The sequence below is a fragment of the Patella vulgata genome, chromosome 3, assembly GCF_932274485.2.
Source record: "Patella vulgata chromosome 3, xgPatVulg1.2, whole genome shotgun sequence".
Classification (NCBI taxonomy): domain Eukaryota; kingdom Metazoa; phylum Mollusca; class Gastropoda; family Patellidae; genus Patella; species Patella vulgata.
This window is the reverse complement of record NC_065881.2, coordinates 42339315-42352752: the sequence shown is the minus strand read 5'-3', so window position 1 is coordinate 42352752 and position 13438 is coordinate 42339315. Positions and strand designations below refer to the sequence as shown.

General features: G+C 36.7%; 1 protein-coding gene across 6 annotated transcripts; it reads left to right on the top strand.

The window, feature by feature from the left end:
• Positions 1 to 8527, top strand: LOC126814891 (amidase). Of its 6 annotated transcripts, XM_050540334.1 has the most exons (11): positions 1 to 83; positions 1035 to 1142; positions 1557 to 1683; positions 2043 to 2215; positions 2981 to 3120; positions 3259 to 3459; positions 4213 to 4287; positions 4764 to 4923; positions 6760 to 6819; positions 7697 to 7984; positions 8293 to 8527. In XM_050540334.1, exons 1-11 carry the CDS (start codon positions 71 to 73, stop codon positions 8487 to 8489), a joined length of 1542 nt encoding a protein of 513 aa, XP_050396291.1. In that variant the 5' UTR covers positions 1 to 70; the 3' UTR covers positions 8490 to 8527. The 6 variants fall into 6 exon arrangements, with proteins under 6 accessions (XP_050396291.1, XP_050396292.1, XP_055955969.1 ...); XM_050540335.1 differs by lacking the exon at positions 6760 to 6819; XM_056099994.1 differs by lacking the exons at positions 7697 to 7984; positions 8293 to 8527 and having other exon boundaries at positions 6760 to 7689.
• The last annotated feature ends 4911 nt before the right edge of the window (positions 8528 to 13438 follow it).

Sequence of the window (13438 nt, the reverse complement as noted above, 5' to 3'; positions counted from 1 at the left end):
AGTTAGTGACCTAAATATAGTTTAAATATTATCTATAATACTCACATTACTGTTCGCATATACAAGGATCATGGCGTCCACGGGTAAGTGTGTCATATATTGATATTCAACAGTCTTTTTGTACTTTTAGTAATCTTTTAATATTTAATCACCCTTCGTTGGGTTTTGAAGCATGGTTTTAACAATATTCCCAAATATTGTGCGATAATAAATGGGAGGTAATTGTAGTGTGCACATTTACCCACTCAAATAATATATAAAAGCTATCGCTTTCATCTTAAACGCATCCTACTTTTCTGCTCCGACTGGGATAATGAATACGGGAATATACATCATACAGTCCCGAAATGACCTAGTTTGTGTCGAGTGGACGTGTGATGCTCGGTCTTTGGCCTCTTGTTTCCACCATCTATCTCTTGCCTCTTGTATCTTTTTCTTTAGTTTCCGAAGTTTATTACTGACGTGGATTTGCATTATGCCCTGCACTTTCTAATTTAGTTACCCCATTACTTTTATATGGTTCATACATTTTTGAATTAAGCTAATTAACCCAATCGGCTCCATGTCGAACATTTGTGATGTGATTTCAATCCCAGATTAACTGTAAATGCTTTCCCCAAATCTGACACCCTTTGATATTGTTAAAATAATTACAGCATCCAAGCATTTCCTTAACACTACCATAATTTCACCGTGGTGACTAGCCTGTACAGCGTACAATTATTTCCTACAGTCACCTTAACCGGCAGTCTTCACCATACATGCCACAGATTTCGGGGCATCATGAAGTTTTTTGGGGTTTTTTTGTTTTTTTTTTAAAAAGACTAATCTGTATAGCCCTTGTCAAAACCACGCATAGGTCAATATAAACTAAACATAACAAAGAAAGGCCGATCCAACGAGGCACAAAAATAAGTGGGACGCGTACTACTCTATAGTCACCTTTTATCAGCGAATTGTACACTTACGAATGACATTGTAAATTAGTTTTGCCAAACGATATGTACCACGGTTCTTTCACTTTGGTAATTCAGAGTATTACAGTTCACCAGCTGTATGTGCGCCTACAGAAAAAGATTTGACGAAATTATCAGATGAGTTAAACTTAAAATGTACATCAGAGGAAATCAAGTCCATAGCTGGTAAGGTTTGTATAAAATACAGTATCAACCCTAAAGGGTAACTAGATTCTATGTCCGGACATTCGATTTTACGGCAAATGTAAATATATTATAGTACCTGGATTTTAGAGAATGTGATGAAAGTACAAATAACAACGTGAAATGGGGTTTAACGTCCTACTGTTCTGCTCCTAACCTAGGCTAATGAAGACGGGCATACGCCATACAGTGTGTTTATAGGTGTTCTAGAGAGTAAGCATACTACATCCATTAACTGTTATCTGTGTATGCTGTGATTTTGTGAAACTGAAACTTATATTTGACTGAATATATCCTCATAGCTGTCGTAACAATGTAAGGCATGTATTTAAGAAGTCGTTACTTTTGTGATAAAATGAGATGTTTAACTAACATTGATACTGTCTTAAATTTTAGCACAATTTAAAAATGTTTCAAGCTCGTACCAAAGATTATCACAGATTCCAGAACCATCACTTCCTGTAAAATATCACAGGGTTCCTGGTCATAGGCCAAACGTCGACGACAATCCTTACAATGCTTGGTAAATTAGATTCCAATTTCTATTTTTACGGTGGTATTAATCTTCCGTACAGAATAATCTTAAAGCCCAAAGAATTTTAAATGTATTCATGTAAATGATTGGCTAAGGGCAGCAGACAACATTGGAAAGGCCCCACTGCAGTATACAATATATTAAAGTTCATTTGGACATTAAGAATACTATTTTATGCACTTTATGCACGGCGTTTTCTTGTGTTATTAGCTTATTTGCACCATATTTACCTAGTAAATGAAACTCCGCCAGGCAGACATCGATGAAAAATGTTTACGGCAATAAAAATAGGCTAAACTGTGATTTGGTCGCTTATCAATTTTACCCATTCCGTCTGTTTACTTAAGGAGTTGGAAATGTGATATTCAAGGATCAAATGTGGGTAAATTAGTAGGTAAGAAAATAGGTATAAAAGATAACATTGCTGTAGCTGGAATACCTATGATGAATGGGTCAAAGATTCTAGAGGGATATACGCCGCAACTTGATGCTACCGTTGTCACCAGAATTCTTGATGCTGGTAGGTTGGTTTACATTAATTATACAAACCATTAATGTCATTGTAGAAAATATAATTGTAATACACTAATGAACCATTATCAGTAGGTCTACACTACCGCTATCCAATTACGCGAACAGTTTGAACTAAAGTAACTTAATCAGGATCGCAAGAATTCGATACCATTTCTCGGTGGAAGCGGACGTAAAATACAACTAACTAACAACAATTCGATACCAAAATCATCCCTGAAAAAATATCAGGTGCTAAGTGAATGCGTTTTGCGTCAAGGTTTTGAGTTTTCGTGCCCCCTCTCAAATTAGAAACTGTATAATCAGATGTGCTACCAATCGACTCATGGTTTATCACGCCCCCCCCCCCCCTCCCCGGCAAAAACCACGCTAGCCCTCATATCACCTACGTCAGGCAGTGTATAAGATTAATTCCCAAAATGTGCAGTGATCATCCTCACTTTGCACAATAATTAAATGACATTATCTGGAACCATGCATTAGACTGTATATTGTTTACTAAATAGTTCGTTTTTAAATATTTTTTTCAATCTTAATTAAATGAAATCCCTCATTGTCTTGCCTTGTGGTAGATGCTATTATCTAAGACTTAAGCGATAAAAGTTATCATTAATCATATGTAAGCATAACGCGTAGTATCGTTGTGCAGTGATCAATTTTCTTATTTTACACACGTCATATCCTAAATCAATGGCCAAGAGAGCAGAGCCATCACTGTAAATACTTTGTTATAATTATCCTATCATTTTTATAGGAGGAAGAATTGTGGGTAAAACTGTCTGTGAGGATCTTTGTACAGGCGCATGTAGTTTTACATCTTCCACTGGACCTGTTAGAAATCCTGCTGATGAAACTAGAAATGTTGGCGGTTCCAGTTCAGGAAGTGCTGCCTTGGTTAGTGTGCTGATTTCTAGAGATTACATGAGTTGAAGCGTTATTTCGAAGTGTTATTTTTTGAACAATGTACTGCATGGTTGACCAAAACTTTAGTTGGAATTTGTAAATTTTGAAACCATTTGTTTGTTTGTTTAGATAGCCGGTAATAAGATTGACATGGCATTGGGAGGAGATCAAGGTGGTTCTATCAGAGTACCAGCATCATGGTCTGGTATAGTTGGTTTAAAACCAACCTATGGTTTGATACCTTACACTGGCGCCATGTCTTTAGAAATAACGCTCGACCACCTTGGGCCAATGGCTGCTAATGTTTACGACTGTGCTCTACTCTTAGAGGTAAATTCATTATGAAAACTGCAATAAATTATTTAATGAGGGGATGAATTACTAAGTTTTTATTAACAATATTTTATTCAGGATATCTGAATGCAATTGAGGAATTGGCTCATTCTATGTAAAGTCTCTATTTCTGAATGTTACTATAAGTTATTATTCCATGAGGGTATATTGTCACCATGGCCGACGGCACACAATTTTTATAAATACTCTACAGGTCAGATTTTTAAAGATGTTATTGTTCAGCTAATCACAAAGAGTTAGAAATGGGGTTTAACTTCCACTCGACACAAACAATGTCATTTCGGGACTAACATATATGGTTTAATTTTATTTCAATAATCCGCAAGCCCGTAGGGGTCTTTAGCAGCGAGAGAAAACCCACGAGGTTGGACAGGCAACCCTACTTCTTGTCGCGTTCAAGCGGGAAATCAAAACCACGTCACTTGACTCAATTACTGACCTTATGATCCAACGCGCGTTACCCCCCCCCCCCCCGGTAATCATGTATAATTTATACATTATATTTTCGCGATACAAACCTGTAAAAGGACCACAGATCCATGTTCTTGAGATTTCACGACGTACAGTGACGTTCAAAATTTCGTTACATCATTTTTATTAAAAGACTATGAAATAAACATCTAAATTTAACTTATACTGACAATTATAGAGAAACCGTTATATGACTTAATAAACATGCGCTCAATTTTTATATCAGAATCATGCCCCAGCACAACTGTTCAATTTCAGGTTCTTGCTGGTTACGATGAAGGAAGAGATCCCCGGCAACCACGAGATTTGAAAGTAAAGCCTTATACAAGCCTAGTAAGTTGTACCAAATAAAATAATTATAAGGTAGGGTGGTTCACGTTAAAATCAAAAACTGATTTAAATCATAAATACAGCAATATAATTTAGTAATTATCAAATAGTTAATAAACCATGCCTCCAGAATACACGCAATACACACTACATGCCACTCAATATGACGAGAGATATGGCCATTTACAATTTCTCAAATATTTAGCTAAAGCTTCTGACCGTCTCCAGTAGTCACTGGTGGTTCGAGTCTAAACTTACGCTCGGTCAACCAGTCTACTATGACGATGTACCTCATTGGAAAATTATACGAAACGCGTGTTTTACGGTCGAATATTTTTCGATTTCACAAACACGCATTTGCGGCAATCAAATGAATGTGTCGTTACAAATACATGTATCAGACAATTTGAATAAACAGTATTTATATACAAATCCCGGGCACAATATTAGGAATCAAAAATCTACCATGATTTTTATAGCTGGAAATGGGTATCCAAGGAAAAAAGATTGGTTTACTTCAAGAAGGGTTTTCAATGTGTACTCAAAGGGATGTTGCTGATATAGTAGAAAGAGCTGCCATGAGTTTAGTAAAGGTTGGAGCCACAGTGGAATATGTTTCAGTACCTCTTCACTTAGATTGTAAGTTATTATGTTTCTAAATAATATTCTAATTTTGGCACCTAAGATATATCGAACAACACCTCTCTACCCAAACATCAATCATCCTCGGTGATATGCCCCCCGCCCCCTTAAAACAAAAAAAATATTAAAATGGAAACTTCTAAGGGGACAGTGGCAAGCAGGTTCTGACTGATCCTGAGGTTGTGCGTTGGGTTTCGGTACTGAGCCCCTCTTCTAATCTCTCACCAATATTGGATTTCGTTTGTCATAAATCCCACATTGTCCGGCAGAAGTATGGCTGAACCTGGAAATTGTATACAAAGTTTTTTATGGCTTATTTTAGTAGCCTTGGTTGTCCTCTTTCAGAATCTGCCGGGTGAACCTCGGTCACCTTTGAGTGTTTTGAAACATTCAAGACTCCAGAAACATAAGTTTGGACACGAAAATTTTCATCCTAGACTAAATACTACGGGAGTTATAGGTTTGGTTTTTTTTTTAAATGGCGGCCATCTTGAATTTCTCAAAACGCTCAAGGGTGAGCCGTCAGATACTGAAAGAGGATACTCTATGCTACTAAAATCAATCATAAAAAAAAAACTTTGTATACAATTTCCAGGTTCACTCGAAATATTGGGTTTGGCGAGCGGATTAACAGGTAGCCATTCAGAGGCGTATTTCCTCTACGCGATATGTGTGACTCCTCCTACCTAAATATGGACTTGCACTTTACTGGGTTTTGATTTTTACACATGTTTCACTGTAAAGTTGTTATGTCAATAACCGTCAAACCTACAATCAAAAAATCACAGCTGTACTTTGTCTAACCAGCACTTCCAATCCAATAAGTGGTGCGTTATATAATCTACCTTTCTTTCAGACTTTTTGTTTAATTATATCAGACTAGCAGGATACCCGGAAGTGGTAGACTAACGCCACCTAGCCTATGTTACTCCCCGGTCGGAGCTACCCCTATACCCCAAATTTCAGACTCGGGGCAGACCTAGTGTAGCCGCCAACCCCGCTTCGCTCGGGGGTAATACCTCCGAAACCGGAAGTGGTAGACTAACGCCACCTAGCCTATTTTACTCCCCGGTCCGAGCTACCCCTATACCCCAAATTTCAGACTCGGGGCAGACCTAGTGTAGCCACCAACCCCGAACAGACAGACACACAGACAAACGACAGTCACAAATATTAGTATAGAAGATTAGGATATTAATGTGGAGTGCGTTTTGTTCCTACCGATTTTATAGATATAAAGTAGTCGGTCCTGAAAGATGAAGAAATGACGCGATTCCTAGTCTTTTCTAAAGAGAAAATATGAAATCATTACTAATAGTTAAACAGGCGTTATACAAGAGCTAAATATGCCTATTGCAGATCTTTCTTTGGGCCTTAATTGTTATATAACCTATTATTTAGACATTTATTAACATGACAAGACCATAATCAACTCTCGATGCTATCGGATATGGGCCATTTAATGATTTAATTTTAAACAGGTGAAGCGAGGCTAAGCCCTGAACAACCAGTATGGTGGTTACAATCAGTACACACATCTTGTCAAACCTTCAAAGGCTAATCTATTTGAATGAAATTTTCAATATATTAATTTTGCATTATTTATTTTTGAACTAGTATAGCAAGAATGGGCAGCTATTTTTTTTTTATCTAAATCTTACACAATGCTTCGTTAACTGTCATTTGTATTGAATGCCCTTTGTATCTATTTGCTGCTCGCTACTACCCTGTCACGTGTACGTCTATTTATTCGCAACTACATAATTTAAAAAAAAAAACATTATTCTTAATATAAGATATTATTTACTATTTTAAAACAATTCTATATTCCAGCTTGTGCTATTTGGACGGGTGTAAGACTAGGCGCATATAACAATATGATTCTAGGAAATGGTTAGTAGTTGATAGCGCTGAACCAAACAAAAATCATTTTGACATATAGCCTCAAATATATAGAGTCAGGCGAGCTTTGTCAACCTGTACCACCTATCACAAAAAAGGCGTAACTAAAATGAGCTTCCACGGCACCACGGCATTTCTTATTTTTGTAATAGGGGCATTGAATTCATAGTTGGGCCCAATCACGGAATTTGCAAATTATATATATATATATATTCGATCATTGATTAGTGAATGCAAACTCTGTGTTGTACTTAATTAACAAGCTCATCTTACTCTGCTGTACTGGCTTACTCATACAAAATACAACAGATATGATAGACAAACATCCGTACAATGATTTTCTGTGTCAATTAATCTGGTACTAATTATGTCTCTATGATATGTATTATAGGAAACCATTGAAGTTATTTGTCCCCAATGCTCACGAGTTCTTGTGACAGCCATAATCGTAACTGTAAATATTGATTCATTGTCTTGTTAACCTAATTCCAACCGTAACCCAGACAGATGATACATAGCCTACATGTCATGAGTTATCGGGGGTTCGTACAGGAACAATATTTCATTATTCACTGTTAACGGGGTATTCCGTGTTTTGTCATATTCAATGAATATTTACATTTAACTACCAACAAATGTTTCTAAATATATGCATGGGATTTGGTCCAATTTGAAGTTTATTTCCATTATAACAGTCACAGCCTGGAACGTGCTTCTCACTGGTGGTTACAAAACTAGTTTATAGCTAAACAACGTATGGACATTTACGGTATAAAAGAAAAACTGGTGAAATATTTCACGACCCTACTGAACAAATAGTAAAACTAGTACACAACATTGTATATTTCTGCTTACTCTTGCATTGTAGGTAACGGATATAACTGGAAAGGTTATTATGCTACAAGTCTTCAAGAAGCTTTTTACCGTGGAAGAACGACCCGGCCTTATGATTACTCAAAGACTGTAAAATTGTTCTGTTTAATCGGTGAATATATGTATAAGATGTACGGTAATAAATTCTACGCTAAGGGTCAAAATTTATCAAGGGTATTAACGCATGCATATGATAAAGTACTAGAAGAGTATGATGTTTTGATTCTACCCACAACACCTCACACAGCTTCCAAACTTCCTCCTGGCGATTGTTCAGTAGCTGGTGAGTAATCTTGATTTCGGTTGGAGTTAAAGTTCCTGCCTATCCGTACCAATATCGTTGAATATAATTAGTTTGATTTCATTGCGAAAATGCAATAACTAAAACAAAACATTAGTTTTATTTTTCAAGCCAAACTACTCGTGAAAATCTTATACCTAATCAATTAGCTTTATTTATTAGCTTTTTCGAAGGCTCAAATTACCCTTCACCCCCACCACCCACAAACAATAAATCGAATTTAGTTACTTGACGCTATTTGATATTCATTAATTGAAATAAGCAGCATTCTCGCACCCTCTCTCTTTCAGGTTACTTTGAGACAATTTTACCGGTTGGTAAGCTTACCCAAAGTTTCAATGTTACTGGTCATCCCGTCATTTCTATACCGGCTGGAAATAGTAAGCAGCTTCCAGTTGGAATGAGCATTGTAGGAAGACATTTTGACGAAGCAACAGTCCTACAAGTAGCCCGGTCTTTCGAGAAAATAGGGGGCGAAGATATTTGAAAATCTGTTATGGTTTTATTATTAAAATATTTAATGTTTGTCTTTGTTAGAGTTAAGTATGTCGGAACATGGCATGTTATTCTTCTTGTCGTTCCATTGGGGTGGTCGTCGCCTGAATCACCACCTTCCTATATTGATACAAAGTTCCAGGGTCATCTTCTTTTTATTGGTTTTGGTTTCTGAAAACCAATTCGAAACTACCGCTTCAATTGCTTAGACACTTGTTTCTCATTCATTTGTTAGTCATATAGTGAAAAACGATGTATGCAAGCACCGCTTGATTTCGGAGATGTAAAGTTCAAGGAATCAGGGTCCTTCTTATCAACGACAACAACCGACAAGACTGCGTGTCTTTTGTCAGTAGCGCCAAACGTATTGTAAAAAGTGACCTCCAAGGAAAGATATGTTATCCGTTAAATTCTATGGCCTGCTTCCTGGCCGGTCTGTCTTCTTCGCGGCAAAGATCTATTTTATTCAGACGTGGATATAGCCTGGAAAGTCCATTTTAGTTAGCCAGATGGCGAGGTTTCCATGGCGCGATGAGGCTACAAGTTTTAACCGAATTTAATACGCCCACATAATATTATGTCGTCGCCCATGTCTGTCCGTCCGTCAACAATTGGGTTGTAAACTCGATAGAGAATACCATTATTAACGGATTTTTTTTTAAAAATTTAGTGTGAAGCATTGGGTCATTTGAGGACAAACCCTATCGATCTTCAGCTTTCTTCAAGGCGGGGACAATTAAAATGGGCACGTCCGTCTGTCCGTCTGTCACACTTTTTTAGACACAATAACTCTCCTTCTAATTGAGTTAGAATGTTCAGACATGGTGTAGGTGTTAAATAGGCGAATGCCTTGATGAAGCGCGAAGATGGTCATTTTCTGATTAGGCTAAGCAGAGATAATCAATTTGATTGGTTGATGCTTTGGGACACGATAACTTTGGTTCTAATTAAGTGAGAGTGATGCAACTTGGTGTTTAGTTTCATTATATCAATACCTTGACTAAGTTTGATAATGAGCATTTTCTGCTCAGGGTAAGCAGAGCGATAAGGAATTTGATTGGTCTAGACTTTGAAGCTCGATAACTTTGATTTTAAATGAGCGAGAGTGGTGAAACTTCATGTATAACCTTAAATTTCACGCTAAAACTAAGCAGAGCTGAGCAATTCCATTGGTCGATGCTTTGGGACAAGATAATTCTGATTCTAACTGATGGAGAGTGATGAAACTTAGTGTATAGTTTCACTACCAAGTACTTCAAAACCTAGACTGAGTTCGATTGTGAACATTTTCTGCTTAGACTAGTATAGATAATCAGTTTGATTGTTCGATACTTTTCAAAAAGATACATGTGCAATTAATTAGTAATGTGTATTTTGGGATTGCGGCGGTGGATACCAGTCCTTGTTAACGCAATTAGTTTTTAGTGGATTTTCTTCAAATTTGGTCTGAAACATCGAGGTCATGGGTGGATGAACGCTATCAAAATGCAGGGTTTCACGACCTTCTATGTCCAGAGTACTATTACAGTTTGTAGGGGATGTTTTTCAAACCCGATAGCAGCTACAGTCTGTAACAGATTTTCTTCAGATTTGATCTGAAGCCCTGGAGTCATAGGAGAACCAACGCTTTTCTTCAAGAATTACTCCCCACCATCCCGCTTTGCTGTCGTGTGGGTGTATTTCCAGACTGTGTGTGGCTATCTTTCTCTGATTTTATTACCTAGTCGTGGCGTTATTTGGTAACCGATGTAACCGGGTAATAGAATAAAATTAAAGATACATTATGGGAAATTAGATAACGAGTTGGCAGTTCTCACTATAATAGTTAAAATCTAGATAATGTAAAGGCAATTTGCTGAAAATCTCATTCAAATTGATCCACTATGAACCAAGAAATAGGGCGATTGAAATTTCCGCCTAGCCTCGATCATCATTACTAAAGTTGGTACGACAAAAATCATAATCTCGATTATCCATTTAATCATTAAATCGTGAAGGAAAGTTATGCAGTAAATCGCATCATAATCCACTACAGATCGCAGGCTAGCGATGCCATCGAGAGTTGATTATGGTCTGGATAAGTTAATTAATGTCTAATTAATAATTTAGATAACATTTCAAGCCTAAAGAAAGACCTGCAAATGGCAGATTTAGCTCTTGCATAATGTATGTTTAATCACGATCTCAACTACTTCTTTTGATTTTGTTCAAGCAACGCCTTTCGGTCCACAAACAATAAGAGTTTTCTAGGATTCAAAGGTCCAAGTAACATCAATCTCAGTCTTTAATAAGAGGAGGAGGTGATCTAGTGATTTAGCGTGTGTCCTAATGTGGTCTGTCATTAACTCTACCAATGTTGTGGTTTCGATCCCAATGAGTAATATAGTTTTCTCCGTGTCCTACGGTTTCTTCCCACCTCTATAGACCCTTATGTATCACGCTAGTCCCGAAATGGCCTAGTTTGAGTCGAGGTCATTATACTAGAAATGCCCTGGAACCGGATGTGGTATTAAACTCCGTTATTCCTCGCTCTTTCTTGCCAGAAAATAAATATACATCCACAAGCGGCTTTCAAAATGCCATAAGATTCCAATGACAGGAGCAATTACCAATAGGATTCCTCTTTTTATGACGAGCCAAACAGTTCCAAACAAATCTCTGACATCAGGCATGTTTTCCAGAATTGTGACTTGACCGGCAGGGGTGAATACAATATACCGTCACATACAACATAGAGAAATAATAAAGTTGGTCGAAGTGCGATATAGAGTTGTAATCATATAAAGACAAAATTAGTCAATGTGAAAAGCTTATGAATTAATCCCTGTATTTTCGACATTATTTTCCTCTGTAGCCTTTTTTCTTTTGCGCGACACCAGTAACATTGGCTAGGTCTAAGGAATGTGTCAAAGACGTTTACAGCTGGTGTTAGTATGTAATTACACACGTCACAGCAATCAGCTATGTGTATTTTGGAATAGCTGTCACAGCTATCCGCTCCACAGTCTGAACCAATCAATTAACCTTGTGGTCAGTTCGCTGTAAACAGAAAAAAACCCAATCATAGAATATTATTAGAAAATCTACATTACATATTATATGGAAATGCGCGAGTTTTGACGGTGTAGGGTATGTCATAAATGAAGCAAGTTGTCAAAGGAGCTACATCTCTTTTCTTTGGCAAATAGAAATGGACACAAATGGGTCGCAACGCATATAATAATGTAACATGAATGTACATCAACTGACTTACATTCAATCTTTTCTGCTTTCACTGTAATTTCTAGTACAAATTGAATGGCAGTCTTTGGTTTCTGATTATTCTAGCTACACCAGTAGTATTCTCCTGTGGGATATATTTACCTCCGTTCATCGAGTCGCGTCATTACAAATAACGCTCGAAAGCATTGGTGTGCCAATTTTAAAATTTTCATTTGTCTTAAATATTGGATATCAGAAGCCCATCTTTACACTGTAAGATAAAACACCAATGTTGATTTAAATTGACCAAAAAGTCGTGTTTGCAATGTCGAAGACTGTGCATGATATTGAGTTAGTGACTTGCCTCCTTCAAGTTGTACACTTAGCCAAGTATACTTAGAATACTAGATTATACCGTTAAAGTAGAGCACCGACTCGGGGAAACGATGGGGACAATTTCCTGGGATGTAAAATTGGACCATACAAAAGATTATTCATTGTCGGTGAGAAAATACGAAAAAAATTTTCTTGGTGCATGAGTCAATGCACTTATTTGGTTTTTTTTCTCCAATGTTCTGTATTTGTAAATAAAATGACTGGCCTCTAATACACCATTGAAATTAAATATAAAGACTATTGGATTTATCCAGCTTGTTGCAAGTCGAAGTTTATCAACCTGCCAACACACGATAATTACCTCCCCTGACCTATGTCGTTTCAAATCATATAACTTATATAGATATAAGTAACTTATTATATCTAAGTACACCTATATCATGGCATGCATATCAATTGAATTTAGTTTACAACCTTGCAGTTATGATAATAATCCTTTAGTGGCATTTAGCAATTGGAAACATAACAAAACTATACCGTTATATGGGACAACAATCACTGGTTTATTATACACAGGCACGACGTTTCGATAAGTATTCTCTTATCGTTATCAAGCACAATGACATTTTGTAAACTTGAGGGTCTATATATATGTACAATGTGAAACCATTCTTATTACTAATCATTAGAAGAGTTCAACCAATTAACAGACATATTTAACATCAAAGACCTGAAAAGCACCGTGTGATGACAAGGATATAGTTGTACATGAACCTTAAAACGACCCTGATATTGAAAAAGAAAAATGATTAGGGGGAAACCATACATTAAACAAACAGTATATAACAGATAGAGCTTATAAACACACGGTCTTGTAAATAAAACCACATTCACAAAATGTTATGAAAACAAAGCATAATAGCACTAAGATAACACAATAAACTGATCCAAGGGTTTGAAGGATCTAATATAGGCTAATAATAATATACTAAGTTAACATAGTAATCACGATTCAAGGTGTTAAAGTTCAGAGAATATATGTTATTAAAAGTTAATAATTGGGGGGGGGGGGAAATCAAAAATATACATAATTAAAAGTGATAACTGGGGGGGGGGGGAGAAAAACCCATTAGACCACTTGTATGTAACTGATAAGGGCTTATAACACAGGATCTTGACTGAAAAGTAATACAGCATAACATCACAATAACTTAAAAGGTATTAAAACACAGCATAATAGCACTAGGATAACACAGAAATCGCGAGCTAAGGTGTTGTAGGTTGATAACGGGCTAAAACTGATTGGACTAGGTTAACATAGTGATGTGCGATTAACGTGTTGTAAGTTCAAAAATAATTATTGAGAGTTAATGGTTACCCATTGTAGGCTAATTGACTGATTTG